Source organism: Periophthalmus magnuspinnatus, chromosome 1 (genome assembly GCF_009829125.3).
Source record: "Periophthalmus magnuspinnatus isolate fPerMag1 chromosome 1, fPerMag1.2.pri, whole genome shotgun sequence".
Taxonomy (NCBI): Eukaryota; Metazoa; Chordata; class Actinopteri; order Gobiiformes; family Gobiidae; genus Periophthalmus; species Periophthalmus magnuspinnatus.
Window position 1 is genome coordinate 5593372 of NC_047126.1, and position 15174 is coordinate 5608545.

Consider the following 15174-nt stretch of genomic DNA (forward strand, 5'->3'; position numbering starts at 1 on the left):
GTCTACTGAATCTAAAGCAGTGGTTCTTAACCTGGGTTCGATCGAACCCTAAGGGTTCGGTGAGTCAGTCTCAGGGGTTCAGTGGAGGTCAAGACACGCACCCGACTCATTTGATTAGCGGACTGCGAGCGTCTCCAGACACTGGCCGTGTCCCACTCAACAAATGCACCCTTTGATGTGCCTAATGAAGTACCCGCCCGACTTAAATGAGCCGTTCGAACGGCATCAAAACATAAAAGGACATAAAAATGAAGAAAAGGAACAGACTTTGCTGTGAAAATGACATGAGAGTGGCACTTGCCAAGGTGAAGCATTTCTGACCTGGTCTCTCAAAGGCAACAGCAGATGTCACTGATTTGCAGTAAATATTCATTATTATTCTAGCCTGATGGAAATTAGGTGATGTGTGTGTGTTAAAATGTTAAAAATAATAAATAGCATAGATACAATAAGTTCATTATTGGAATACATAAGGTTAAAAATTAAAATGATTTCAGTGTGGTAGTATTAAAAAAGGTCATGTCTTTGTAAAAAGGTATGTATGTAATTTGTTGTGAGTTCATGCATTGTACTGGTTTTATTCTTTGAACACAGTGATGTTAATGCACGGTTCATTTTGTGCACCAGTAAAACAGACATATGTGTTGAATTTGAAAAAAATAATATTTTATTTTTCAATAAAGAAGGGTTCGGTGAATGTGCATATGAAACTGGTGGGGTTCAGTACCTCCAACAAGGTTAAGAACCACTGATCTAAAGCTTTAGTTAAATCAATAAACAGAGCTACACAATATTTTTTGTCAACAAGGGCTGTGAAAATGTCATTTATACCTTTGTGGTTGAAGTGACAGTACTATGCCCTTTTCTGAAACCCAACTGATAAGACTTCAAAATGGAGCATTTAAATACACTAACTTTCTAAAACTTTTGGAAGGAAAGGTAAGGTAATTTAGATATTGGCTGGAGATCATTTAATGTTAAGTGGTCCCACTTTTATGTAAAGGCAAAACATTAAAAATGTTCATTCCAATAGTAGCAGAAAAGATTGAAAAGATCCACATGTGTGCATAAATCAGTTTTATCTTGTCCCATCACTACTGGTTACAATTGTATTTAGCTTCATACAAGCTGATTCTCTCCTCAGTGGCCCAGTTTGTGGAGGCCTTACACCCTTTGGCTTTCTGTAAACACTACACCACACATACATTATTCTCTATAATACTACAGAAAAGACCACAGTGAAGTGTGCCGAGTTGTTTACAAAGTACAAGTGTCTTGTTAAAACACGTTTTGATGCTTCTGACAAAGTCTACACAAAGTCACCACCATATAAAGCAGGTAAACAACCAACCCCATCTGATTGAAAATGTAGCTTTGCATTATGTGTAAAAATCAGAGTTCTGATGACACTGAAACTGAAGATGCTCACCACAGGATATGCAAAAGCATAAATAAATTAGATACTCATTTCGTATCTCAACAGACGCAAGCATGCTTACTAAATTTGCAACCAAGATTAACAGACAACAGTTCACAGTAAGGTTACAAATAACAGTAGAAAAACTGATGTCCAGCTGATAAACGTGACTCAAAACAGTCAGGCAAAAAGAGAATAGTCCATGATCAAACCGCTTAAGCTCTGCTTGGTTCAGATAAACTTCATAATGTTTTAATTTACTCGACAGGACTACAGGGATTGGGGTCAGAGAGGGGCATTAAAAATACATTTCACATGGCGTGAGTTATACAACTCGATACATAATGTTTGTAAATGTATAAGTAATTTACCTTTAGTCTCTTTACAACTTCATCATTGCTGATTTTGTCGGTGATCTCCTTGACTCCAGGGGGGTACACCACCTTCCCATCCCCTGCTGCTCTCTGCTGCTGTGGGAAGTCCATGCTTGTTTTGGATGTGCGGTTCACACGGTCTTTTACTGGCCTCTATGGGTCACAAAACAAAAGTTCAGTACAACCACACCACCGCTCTTGACAAAAATCAGTATTATGACACCTCTTTTCAAATACCACGCCATTCCCCTGTAAACGAGTGCATATGATACCCTACTTCAACTTTTATAGCAGCAACATTACATCCAATTACACTGTACAATACAAAAGCTACAGCGCGTGAGCTAAAACCAACAGAAGAGCGCATAACCGAACAAATCATCACTACAGCCACAACGCTTTTTAATCATATAAGATGGGTTTTCATGGCATGGTCCAGTCTTCTGTTATCAAATTATCCCTCCATCACATCGCTTGATTAATGGTTAGCTTTTTGAGGGAAGAAAGAGTTAGTAGCCGCAAAAAGTGGCTAAAATGCTAACTGTTAGCTTAGGCCGCAAACTATTCAGGTGCTCACCACATCTCAGACTAACCCAGAGGGAAGAAGAAATGCTATAATTACTTGTTCATGCAGCCACATTTATGACCAATCCTTGTATTTTAAATCCAATCCAACTACTTTATTAAGTTTTAAATAAAGCCAATTTACTTGTCACAATCTTTATGAACTTCAAGCATCGCTGTAGACTGCCGCTGGATTACATTCGAAGGGCTGCTACGGCCGCCCTGAGCCTCCTCTTCACAACTTGCCCTCACAGATGGTTTTGAACACACCAACAATGCAAAATAATTACAAATTGACCATATTAAAACGCTAAAAGACGCAGTACACCATCAAACCGTTCCCACCATGTATTTACCTTTTAAGTAGGCCGTTTTAATTCATTTGTATGACACAGGTTGGTTTAGTTTTCAGCACAAAGCTCTCCGCTGTCCGCTCACAGCCCCTGTGTGCCGTGTGATGAGTGTGTCTTGTGCGCCCTCTGCAGACTCAAAGCGCTACTGCAAGCTAACCTCATGGCGGGAGATTTTTCCATTTACATCTGCAATGTTCTAGTACTGTTCTTCCTAATATTTTAAGCATTCAAGATAACATGGGAGCTGTGTTTTAACATATATGCAAAGTCACAAACGTTCTGTTATTTAAAGCTGAAATGCATTTTATACTTCTAATCGCTTGTCCATAATCTGACAAGTAACATGTCTATGAAGATTGTTTTCGTTTTAATTAATTTCCTTATCACCCACACACATGAAACTATGTATTAGCACTTGTTTGACCAGCCAGTCCCCTTTATATTCTGTTCGCGTTTACTCATCTTTGTAAAGTTTAGTTAAAGCGTGTGTTTTTAGCTAGCTCATGAACTGGCCAGGTAACCGTCCAGTTTACTTTGTAGTGCTCTTATTTTGAAGTCCTATCACAACTTCCGGTTTTGACTGACAGCAGCGGAGATCACTGACCGCGCACACAACTTTGGATTTTAAGATGAAGCTTAATCTACTTGTTGGAGAGCTGTTTTAACACTGTGGTCACTGACTTGCTCACTTGTTTTGCAGAAGATTAACCTAGGACCAAGTGTGTATTACCTGTTACTCTTTGGTAATGTGAAACTGGTGAAAGAGTTAGCTTCGCGTTAAAGCTAATGAAAGCTATCGACCCATGCCTCGAAAAAAGAAGGGCGGCCAAAGCCCAGCCAGAGTCCCGAGTGGGCTGCAGCTAGAAGGGGGAACCAACACGGGTTACCGACCACCTCCAATGGCGAGCCACTTTCTCCTCGGGTCCTCGCTCTCAAAACAGGACGTCGTGAGAAACATGCAGGAGATGTTCTCACACTTGGATCCAGAAGTTATAGACATTGTGTTGTCCGAGTGTGACTTTAAAGGTAGAACAAAACACAGACTACATGATTGATAAGCATTGATAAGCAACAAAACAGCTTAGGCCTACTCTTTGACCTTTCCCAATACAATATTTAACTTGATCATAAAATAACAAGTTTCAATATCAGAACTGAAGAGATGGGGTGGGAAGAAATCAAATTTAATCATAGACTTGTCAGAAACTTCCTATTTGTGAGTGAACTTGACATAAATTCCTGTTGTTTTTCTGTCATGTAGTTGAAAATGCAATGGATGCTCTTTTGGAGTTATCCATCGCAGCTGCTGACCCACAGCCTGTTTCAGCCTCTGTGTCTGGGTTTGAGAGAACTGCTGCAGCACTACTCACCCCCCAACACTTTGCTGAACCTCTGTCTCAAACACATCGGACAACACATGACTCATCCACATCGCCAACTTGTTTTATAACGGAAGACTTGGACTATTTAATTGATCAGGAAGTGCAGTCACTCAGTGCACAGGAAAACAGAGTCCAGCACCCGCTCAGTCAAACTGTCACTGTGACTGAAGACCTACAGTCCCACTTGGAGCCTCTGTGCAGTGGGACCTCTACTGAGAAGTCACTTTCTTGTCAAAGCTTACAGAGTTCCGGTGCTTCATCTCCTCTTGATCAACTCAGTACATTTGATGATATATGTGTAGTGGATGAACAGGTCCCAAGAGAAACCTCTGTGGACAAGAACATACTGTCTGTGGATTTTATTAGGTCTGGTCATTCTTCTGCATTTCAGGTGTACACAAAACAAAATGATACAAATCTGGCAGAAGTCATGGTATCTGAGGCAGTAGTACCAAAGGCAGGCCCTTCTTATGGGAGCATGGATAGCTCTGCATCCATGACCTGGAATATCGCAGCACCTGTATTCCAGCCCCAGGTTCAGGAAATCCAAGGTTCAGCCTTTATCACTCCTGTGGCTTCTGATTGGCCCAGAGGGCCGAGGCCTACCTTTCCCTGGCACAGGCCGAACAGCCAGGCTCCTCTGAGAGGACATCCTTCTGCACCGAGGCCCTGGGCTCTGCCACCTCAACAACCCACAGGCCAGCCAAACAGGCTGCTTTTGGAAGGGAAGGTTCTTGTGTTGTTACGTGGGCCACCAGGTTCAGGCAAATCAACTTTGGCAAGGTATAACTATTCTTTTATTATGACAAAAAATACTGTTACACTGTATTGTGTTTTGTTTATTGTTTGAAAAAATGTAATGATGTTGCTGCTAAATCAATACCTTGGTTCAGTAATAATAGTAATAAAGTCAATTTATGTGAAGTCTTATATGGTCCTGTATCAACAGCCATGTATTTTACATGAGACTGAATCTTAAGGTACCCTGTGATTCTATTATTCCCAAGCAGAATGAACAAAATCTCATGAACTGGTGTTAACTTGTATTTGGCAAAAATTGAAATATATAATATTTTTAACTTGTCTTATCTGTTTTTACAGAGCTCTGTTGGAGCATAATCCCAGTGGAGTCATCCTCAGCACTGATGACTATTTTATAGTTAAGGGAGAATATCACTTTGACCCGACTGTTCTAGGAGAGGCTCACAGTTGGAATCACAGTCGAGGTAAATGCCTGATTAACGATATGGTAAAGGATGTAGAAACAGATCAACGAAAGCCCGAAAAGCACTAAATGTACAAAGTACAAAGATGGATTGCAGTTTATGCCATGTATAATAAAAATTGCCCATTAATAACTTCCCGAAAGGGAAGGCAAACCATGGATGACCTAAGGAATAAAAAAGGCTTTATAAATGTGTTTTTTTTACACAAACAGGGGAGGCAGAAGACAGGTTTAAGACATATAAAAAGAAATTAGTATGGATGATCAGAAAAATGAAACTAAATGAAAACAAGAGTAACTTTTAGTCAACCTGGGGCATAATAAATGGAGTGATAAGCAAAATTTCTTTGTAAGCACACTTCTTTGTAAAGAAAAATATTGACATATGATGAAAAATAAATTTTAAAATGAGTTCTGTGTATATTCTAGAATATTATAAAAACTTGCCAATAATGAAAATATTATTGGCAATAAGCAGTATTTTTCTTGACAAGGTTGAAAAAGATGAAATAAGAAAAATGGTTAAAAACTGTGTCTAGATCAACTGACTATGAAGGTTGGGACATGATGACTGTGAAAAATATAATTGAATCTGTTATTGGATCTTTCACAAAATCATATACAGTTTATTATTAACAATTATTAACAATAGGAGTTTTTCCTGACTAGATGAAATTGGCTAAAATAGTACCTCTGTATAAAAATGGTGATACATTTATGGATCTATCTATTTATGGATATCTGCAATGGATTGGATTTAAATGAACAGAATGTAGTGAAATGTTTTATCGGTGTTAAAGTATTGTCTGGAAACAGAGGCAGATAACATAAGATTACTCTTTCTGCTCCTTTTCATTCATTTCTTGTATATTTAACTATGATACTGTTGATGTCTTTTTTTATATTTCATGAATGAAATAAACAAATAAAAAAAAGATCCAGCTCAAGCTGACATAACATATACTGGTATATATATATATATATATTAATTACTTTTCATCTCTTCTGAAATGTTTTTATTTAAAGCCAAGCTAGCGTTTGAAAGAGGGACTAATCCCATCATCATTGATAATACCAACATGTGTGGATGGGAGATGAGACCCTACGTGGTTCAGGTTTGGCTAATACTTCTTAAATATCTTGAATATGTGTTCCTTTTTACATGGACTTTTAATTTCATCCAGGCTCTGAAACACAGTTATAAGGTTTTATTCAGAGAGCCAGACACTTGGTGGAAAAACAAACCAAGAGAATTGGAGAGGTAAAGCAAACATGTTCCAATATTGTGTTGAAAATGTAATTAACAGATAGTGTTCCTTGTGTGTTTGTATTTGCGCAGACGCACAAAGCATGCTGTCCCATTAGAAAGAATACGACGTATGCTCTGTGGATATGAGCGCTTTGTCACAGTCAAGTCCATTTTGGGCTCACAGATGCCTGAGAGGAAACAACCAACTGAAACAGCGGAAACGTTAGTACATTCTTATCTTTTACATTGTTCATAATCCTAAAATATTCTTTGCACTTGCTACATTGTTAAGATGCCATAAATAATAAATAGCTGCTTTGTTTATATGGTTTGTGTCTATGTATTTCCCCAGGTTGGAACCGAATGCACCTTGCCCTGACATTGTAGGAGATTCTAGTGAAATAAATGCCAAATCTCGCACAGAAACTGTTCCCTCTCTACCTGATGTCTCAGCTGCCCATGACAATGAGTTCTTCAAAGACAAACAGGAAAATGCTGATATGGACATTGCTGACAGTAATACAGAGCCTGTCGATGAGTTACCTGTTGCATTCTCTACATCTATTGGGCAAAGGATGAAAAGAGAACGAGCTGGTAGAAAGTCTGGTGTAGACAATTCAGAGCCTGCAGATGAGCCAAAAGAAGGACATAAATCTGCGGTGGAGGTTCTGTCACAGCAGAGTGACATCATAGTCGAAGAAAGCACAAAATCAGTTGTTAAAAGTTTTGACTTTGAAGGAGACTGGCCCTCCACAGCTTCACTAGAGCAGCGTCTGGAGAGGAGACATCACAACAATCACAACAAGGTCACAGACAACAACTTGGAAGCAGTTAATCCATGTGCTAAAACCAAAGATCTCCCAAAACCTGATTTAACAGAGTTGCAAAAGCTTTTTGATCTGATTCAAACAGCAGCAGATCCAATAAATACTGATTCTTCCTCTTTATCACCCCTTTCTGCTAGCTCTGGAGATAATGATGTCAGTTCTGCTCGAAGGAGTCAATCTGAAATTAAAGAGAGGACCACAGGAGGGCTCCCAGACTGTGTTTTTGAGTCACAGGCTGCTGAATGCACTTTAGTTGGAGGAAATAAGCTTAGTCCAGAATTTGGTGCTAGTGAGAATCCTTTAAGTTGTGATTATGTTTCTGAGAGTCCTGAGTTTGAGAGTTTGGGAGAATCTGAAAGCAGCCAAATAAGTCACGAGTGCAAGCAGCGTCATACTCGTCGCTCGGGGAAACAGTGTAAACTGGCCCTGACCTTTACACAGAATTGTCTTGAAGCATCTGTGGATTCTGTTGAAAGTTCAGTTGCAGATCAATCAAATGACGAGCCAAATCTTGAGCTTAAAAAAGCCTGTGGGCTACGTACTGAAACCAACATAAAGGCAGACTCTGGAGCCCTCCCAAGCTCTTTTACTCAGACTGAATCACATGACTTTGCCCTGCTGTGGCGTGTCAATCAAAATGGTCTTGATGCATCCGACGCATCCAACAGGGATTTCCGAGTGTTATGTAGCAGCCCGACACGATTTTTGCCTCTGATGTCCTGTGCCACAGATTCAATCAATCCAACTGCTCACAATCAAGTTCCATATTCTGTAGTCCATGAAAAAAGCACGCAGGTGGAGGAGAAGGAGTTTGGGACGAGTAAAGACGTGGCTGAAAATCTGCTTATTCTGAGGCGCCATTTTAAACAGGTTGCATTGGACACATTGGAAGACTTGTTTGAAAAATGCCAACGAGATATCGAATGGACAACCAATTTGCTGCTAGACTCAGGAGAGAGGTTCTTTAGGGACGATGAGAATGAAGAAGAGGGAAGCTCATGTACAGAAAGTGAAGATGGGCCGAGCTCTGATGTGTTAATTACACAACAGTATGAAGAGATGACTGGCTCCATACCAGATGTGATTGTGGAGGAGATTCAAACAGGTTTAGTTTCTGAACCATGCCAAAATAGCGACTCCAGGTCTGACTCCACTGCTCCTTCCAGTAATTTGGATAATAATATTTCTGAAGAAAAAAGTGACAAACATGATGTTACACCCCAACAACAAATACAAGAAAACCCATCCGATTTGAATCGTAACACTACACCTGGGGAGACAAGACCATGTGATATTGATGGGGGCAGCCAAGGAGGGGCAGAAAGAGTCGAAGGTTTAGCAGTAGAAATTGAAGATGACATCAGCAGTATGAGCGAAGTCCACCGGCTTTTACAGGCTGAGCTTGAAGAACTTGAAACAGAAGAAAAAGAGAGGGAAGAAGTAAAGGCCAAGATGAAAGATGTAAAACAAAAAAAGAAAGCACTCATGGATATTAAGAGTGTGGAGTTAAAACTACCCACTGAACTGGCTCTACAGCTGACTGAGCTGTTTGGCCCTGTTGGAGTGGACCCAGGTAACAGACCCAGACACCTTAATAAAATAAGAAAAACTAAGTTACAGCACACATTCTATCAGGATGTTTTGTTAATTACATGCAGATACAGGCTCTCCAGAGGACTATGTATTTCAGATGGATCTGAATCTGGCCAAACTTCTTCATCAAAAGTGGAAAGAAAGTATTCAAGTGAGTTTAAGATAGTGGTATTGTATAAATATTATGATGTATCAAATGTAAACCCTGAGTTTATTTCCAGGAAAGGCAAAAACAAGCAACTCTTTCTTTACAATTGCTTCAAGAGAGTGAGTTAATGAAAACACACAACATACAATGTTTATTTAGAAAAAAAATAATTCTTTTGCATCTAAATTGTGTTGTATGTCAGGTTCTGCTCATTGGAGTAAACCACAAAAATGGGCTGTGGCAGGATCTAATCCAGAACGGTACCAGATGAGCAGAGATGGCACTTCACATCGGGACCGCCATCCAGATGCTGAAGGTCACCTGCCCTTTATGGACCACTGGAATGTGTCCCGTCCACATGTGTCTCTCAGAGACATCATTAAGGAGGAGATGACTCTACAAGAAAACAGACAGAAGGTAAAACATATGTACAACATTTAAGTTTTAAAATCGAATAACAAAATATATATTTACTAATTTAAGGCTAGACAAAGTCAGACTGATTTGGATAAACGTGATGGATCCACTCTACTAAAAGAAGACCAGCTGTTTGCTCTCTTTCCCACAATCGACAGACATTTCCTTCAGGACATCTTCAGAGATCACAAGTGAGACACTCTGTCTTTATAAGTTTATGATTTACTTACTACATATTAATAGTATGTGTTAATACCCAGAATGTGTGGAATGTATTCTAATCTCCTGTAACCATGTTGTTTTTTTAAATCTAAACGTTTTCTTCTGTCACTCTAGTTACTCTTTGACACAAACAGAGTTGTTTCTTCGCTCTTTGTTGGGTGACGGTCCTGTTAAAACAGTTGTTGCACCTGAAGCTCCTCGAATCACACACCCCAGATCAGCCAGCATGGACAGAGACAAGGACAAGGTAACGTCTGCAGAAGTGCACTGCATTTGCTGTAACTGAATGTATCTGTAACTTCAGTGTCTTTGTTAACACGATGCAGAAGTCAGTAGAATCAGTTATGCCAGCTTATCAGGACACAGAAGACCCCGAGTACCAGGACTTCAGAGCTGAGGCCAATCTGCAGAGGAGAAGACAGCTCGAGAGTTTTGCCAAGGCTGCAGAGGCTTACAAACAAGGTCACAAAGAAGTAGCATCATTTTATGCTCAGCAGGTTAGCAACATCAATTAGACTCAAATTAAAATTATAGTAGCTGATTGTATGTATCTTCTTTTATAACTAATATCCAGTGCATTTTTGTAGGGTCACCTGCATGGCCAAAGTATGCGGGAGGCCAATCACAGAGCAGCAGTTCACATCTTCGAGAGGGTCAACGCTTCCTTATTGCCACAGAACATCCTGGACCTTCATGGGCTTCATGTGAACGAGGCCTTGGAGCATTTGATCGAAGTTTTAGAAAAGAAAACCAGAGGTGCACAGCTTAAGATTTTATTCAGTTCAATTGATATTTATATAGCACATTTACAATACAACACCCAGAAGTGAAGAACAAACAGATACAGAAAAAAGACAAGTTGGTAAAGAACAATAAAACATATCCTGTCTAGCTAGAATTAAACGTCGGGGAGAAGAGGTGGGTTTTTAGTCTAGTCTTAAACTGTGTTAAAGACTAAAAGGATCTGACGGGCATTTTATTTGTAAAGATACTACCTAATATAAGTGTTTAGTTGCATTTATAAAGACAAGACCCCAAACTGAATTGTGTATGCATTTCTGTTTTTGACTTTTTCGGCACAGAGTATGAGCGTGGCCTCTGTCGCCCTCAACTCTCTGTCATCACAGGAAGGGGGAACCACAGCCAGGGAGGCGTGGCCCGCATCCGTCCCGCTGTTCTAGGCTACCTCACCAAGACACACTACAGGTACAAACACAAAGTACATACACACTCATGCAATTGTACTGACTGAACGGTTACCATCGCCCGCTTCTCACTCCTTTTTGCATCTTCCAGGTTTACGGAGCCCAAACCAGGCCTCGTCTTGGTCTCTTTGAAGTAAAACGAACCTGGTTTCTTTGATACACACTACTTACACGGTGTCTGAGTTTATTTCAAGTGCAATCTCTCTTGAATCCAAAAAACCTGCAACTATTTTAGAGGGGGTTTATTATTTACAATTAAGCAGGACGACTCGTGTTTTATTAATTCGAATGCCGTGTTTTTTTGAAAGGAAATTGGGTCCCACTATTGTAATAATGTGTACATGTTGTGACATTGTACTCAGTGAAGTAGGTACAATGGGGTAGTGTGAGATGAAGTGTTTAGAAACTTTTATACATGTAAAAAGGCACTGTTTGAGGCACTCCCAGTGGAATATTTTTAGAAGATTTTATCTATTTTTTTACTTTGCATTTGACTCTGGGTGTTGGATTTGTACTACTGAACTACACTTAACAATAAAGACTTTTGATAGGTTTTAACTAACTTTTATTCAGTTATGTCATCTTATTCTGCCTGAGCGAACCATTTTACTTTCTACCAGTTGTTCATGATTGTAACTCTTTTGTCTTAAAATGTGGTTTGGTGTCATTTGGTAGTCTCGTACAAATCATAAACAAACACGAATTTAGCTTTTACCTTAAGGCCAGTTAATTGAAATTAATGGTTTTAGGCTTGTAATTATCCAATTGTGTGCCACCACTATTTCTCAGGTTGAAACATGCTCTAAAAATGTAAATAATTATTACAATTATTTTGTATTTTTGTATTATTCTGTTCATGCTTTTACAAACTGTTAGCTAAATTTTAACGTTGAAATAAATGTGTTTGTTTGCAGTTATGGCTGGTGTTTTATTCTAAGATATTCTAGGTATTTATTATGTAGGCTGTATTATCTCTTGATATTGTTCATTATACTTAGGTTGCAGGTGGCTGTTTCCTGATGACTGTGTTTCAGAATGTGAGCTCAGAGTGAGGCAGCTGCAGTGTGGGAGGCGACAGTGAAGTCAAACCTGGCACAAAGCGGATGCGCACAACCTCTCGCATTGCTTCCTATCGTCATGTTGAGGTTTTGTAACAGCTAACACGAGTTATAGTCTTCATCTGACAATTGAATTTACCTGCTTACGTTCCATTACAGTTGATATTTGCGTTGACAATCAAATTTTTCGATGACCTAAAGCTCAACTCCCAAGTTCAACAGATGAAGTACAGCGCAAGACTTCAACACACAAAAGTAAGTAGCAATCTTTAAGTTCTAAATCTTTTGGGAGGTGGCGTTGGCTCAAATCAAACTAACTATGTTTTAGTTTCTATTTTCAGTTAGCCGTCTACCTTACTTCAGGGTGTAGAGATATTGAAATTTGAACACACATGGTTAAAATTAAAACTAAACAAAAAAAATAAGACAATTGGAAAGTAGATTCAGTGAGAAAAACACATGAGAGTTCACAATATCACAAAGCAAACCAATTATTAAAAATGTTCCATAGAAGTGTATTAACTTCCAATAATAATCTCGTCTAATCCTGCTACCGATTTAATTCCGCTTGCTTATATAGGGAGATGAAAACAACCAATACTGTGTAAAAATAATAATAAAAGTATAATAATGATGTAGCCATTTTTTAAAGGTTTTTTTCATTTACTTGTCCAAGTTATTTGTGGTGTAGTTTTACTAAATGAACACACATTAGTTAAAATTAGCTTGACAAAAAATGAAGACATTTGGAAGACTACAGTGAGAAAAGCACAAGTAAATTCATAATACCATGAAGCAAATTGCACCTGAAGAAATGGGACCAGTTATGACAAAAAGTACTGCAGATAAAGTTAGTATCACCAAAAAGTCTTGAATCATGTTGCTATGCCTCTGAAAAATAATTCTGCTTGAATGTATCGGGATATGAAAGCCGTCCATATAGTGTAGTAATAATAATAAGAATAATACATTTTAATTTGTCATGTTCTTGTTTTAGTGGATCTTCTTCTAAGACGATCTGGTGTCTGAACAGAACTGGAAGAATCTGGAATCTTAAATTTGACTGGAGACTCCAAACAGTTCTAAGGAGGACCAAGATAATTTGAGGCATTTTCAAACACTGACTGTCACGTATGTGTCAGCAAGTAATGTGACTCGTGTAAATGTATTGTATGGACTAAAATACGGACCTTGGGGAGCTGCTTGTAGCTTAAACAAGTCCAGATTAATCCCCAGCGCAATGAACGGCATGGCTGAGATGTCGGTGAAGTGTGTCTTGGTCGGGGACAACGCAGTGGGTAAAACGGCCTTGTTGGTTCGCTTCACTTCGGAGACTTTTCCTGACTGCTATAAGCCCACTGTATTTGAGAACACGGGCGTGGAGGTGTACATGGATGGGGTGCAGATCAGCCTGGGGCTGTGGGACACAGGTGGGAGCGACAACTTCAGACAGATCCGGCCCAGGTCCTACAATCAGGCCGATGTGGTTCTGATCTGCTACTCTGTGGCCAATCGAAACTCCCTGGCCAGTGTGGTGCACAAGTGGATAGCAGAGGTCAGGCAGCACCTGCCCAAAGTGCCCGTGCTGGTGGTGGCCACTCAGACCGACCTGCGGGAGACGGGCGCGCACAGGGGGCACTGCATTATGCCAATAGAGGGCAAACAGGTGGCACATGACATCCACGCCAAAGGGTATCTGGAGTGCTCCTCTTTGAGTAACCGCGGTGTGCAGCAGGTCTTTGAGTGTGCTGTCCGAACAGCAGTGAACAAGGCCAAGAAGAGGGAGCACCGCCGTATGTTTAATGTTAACCCGTGCAAAATGTTCTGACGTCTCCATGCCAGATCTTAAGACTTTGATTTTAATTTGAGTAGATGTGCATTTTTTAACATGTATGATTTTTTATTTATGTGTTTGGACAATCCTCTCTCTATGCCAGCTCACAACGTTTACAATTTTAACAGTTTTATAACATAGTAGGCCTGTACGTAAACCAACATCATTTTTACTATGATATTTCAAACCTGTATGTTTAGATTTATTCAAAGAAGTGGACTTCACATTTCACGTCATTGCAAATCACTTACAAACATTTTGTAGCTAATATTTTTACTTTAAACATTATGGGGAGCCCCGACTTAACATGCACTAAAATAATAATAAATACATATCTGTAAAATGTAAGATACAAGGTGTGTTAAAGGTTTTTCATAATTCATAATTCAAAGTTAAGGTGCGGCTCACAACTGGCTTTTGTTCTTCGTGTTTGGATCTGACCATGTGAATATTGAGATCATTCAAACCAATTTGAACCAAAAACTGAACACTGAAATCTGTAACATTACAGCTTGTCCCCCCCTTTTTTAAATTTCCGCATAGAATTTCTACACATTAAATAAAACGTGGTAATTAAATAAACACAATAATATAAATATTTTCAGAGTAAAAGTGTATACATATACCTATCTTTAATATTAATCTGTAATCTAACTATTTATCAAACATAAACAGTAAGTTTTTTGTTTTTTTTTCTCTTTGGTCAGTGCACCAAATGGGGAAAAAAAAAATCTAAATTTTTGATACCAACAAAAAAATACCTTTAATGTAAATATATTAATACCCGGGTGACCGTGCAGTTGGTTGAATATTTGACCAGAAAACGATGATTAGCCGATTTAAATCCAGCTCTAAGCGCATGGCGACATTGTGTCTCCAGGCAAAACACTTTGCCCTGTAAAAATACTTATTTAATCACTTCTCATGTTTGATTGTGGCTTTAGAGCCGCTGCAAATGAAAAATAAATTTATAAAATGTAACGTTACCAATTTCTGCATCTCAAATAGACAATAAACTGCAAAGTAAATGTGTAATTCAAAGAACCCATTCAGATGGATTAGTAACTCACAAGGGACAGTGCTTAAGCCAGAAGAATCACATACCCTGAGTCCTACACAAAAATACAAATGCAAAAAAGAAGTAATTTTACTAATAAGAAAAGATGTTATATTTATGCATCTAGTTGTGTTTTTTCGCATATGCATAATCATGTTCTATTTGTAATACAATAGGCTGTAGTATTTACGTTACTTTGTAGTGACAGCTAAAAATGCATGTGTTTGAAAGTAGTAAATGAAATCTCAT

General features: G+C 39.0%; 3 protein-coding genes across 4 annotated transcripts in view; 2 read left to right on the forward strand and 1 right to left on the reverse strand.

Annotated features, from left to right (window-relative positions):
- The window catches only part of pds5a (PDS5 cohesin associated factor A), a 20250-nt gene extending 16983 nt beyond the window's left edge, over positions 1 to 3267 (reverse strand). The window contains exons 1-2 of one of the 2 annotated variants that reach the window (XM_033966547.2): positions 2712 to 3267; positions 1789 to 1944 (exon numbers count right to left, since the gene is read on the reverse strand). In XM_033966547.2, coding sequence (XP_033822438.1) covers positions 1789 to 1902 — 114 coding nt within the window. In that variant the 5' untranslated portion in view covers positions 1903 to 1944; positions 2712 to 3267. The remainder of the gene's footprint in view (positions 1 to 1788; positions 1945 to 2711) is intronic. The other variant, XM_033966575.2, reaches the window with a different exon arrangement.
- On the forward strand, positions 3245 to 11892 carry n4bp2 (NEDD4 binding protein 2). The gene is made up of 16 exons (XM_033966536.2): positions 3245 to 3734; positions 3970 to 4873; positions 5192 to 5316; positions 6342 to 6430; positions 6500 to 6576; positions 6655 to 6786; positions 6917 to 8964; positions 9050 to 9135; positions 9206 to 9251; positions 9335 to 9549; positions 9616 to 9740; positions 9886 to 10018; positions 10098 to 10268; positions 10359 to 10527; positions 10854 to 10977; positions 11068 to 11892. The coding sequence occupies exons 1-16, from the start codon at positions 3512 to 3514 to the stop codon at positions 11111 to 11113; spliced, it is 4713 nt and encodes a 1570-aa protein (XP_033822427.1). The 5' UTR covers positions 3245 to 3511; the 3' UTR covers positions 11114 to 11892.
- Positions 11893 to 12143: 251 nt separating this feature from the next.
- On the forward strand, positions 12144 to 14383 carry rhoh (ras homolog family member H). Its single transcript, XM_033970275.2, has 2 exons — positions 12144 to 12289; positions 13032 to 14383. The coding sequence occupies exon 2, from the start codon at positions 13275 to 13277 to the stop codon at positions 13860 to 13862; it is 588 nt and encodes a 195-aa protein (XP_033826166.1). The 5' UTR covers positions 12144 to 12289; positions 13032 to 13274; the 3' UTR covers positions 13863 to 14383.
- Positions 14384 to 15174: the final 791 nt, after the last annotated feature.

Bases quoted from the DNA above. Each gene is read 5' to 3' on its own strand.
- n4bp2 (XM_033966536.2), top strand. From the start codon at position 3,512: ATGCCTCGAAAAAAGAAGGGCGGCCAAAGCCCAGCCAGAGTCCCGAGT. The intron at 10,019-10,097 runs GTAACGTCTGCA...AACACGATGCAG, and splicing joins TGGACAGAGACAAGGACAAG to AAGTCAGTAGAATCAGTTAT. The intron at 10,978-11,067 runs GTACAAACACAA...TGCATCTTCCAG, and splicing joins CTCACCAAGACACACTACAG to GTTTACGGAGCCCAAACCAG.
- rhoh (XM_033970275.2), top strand. From the start codon at position 13,275: ATGAACGGCATGGCTGAGATGTCGGTGAAGTGTGTCTTGGTCGGGGAC.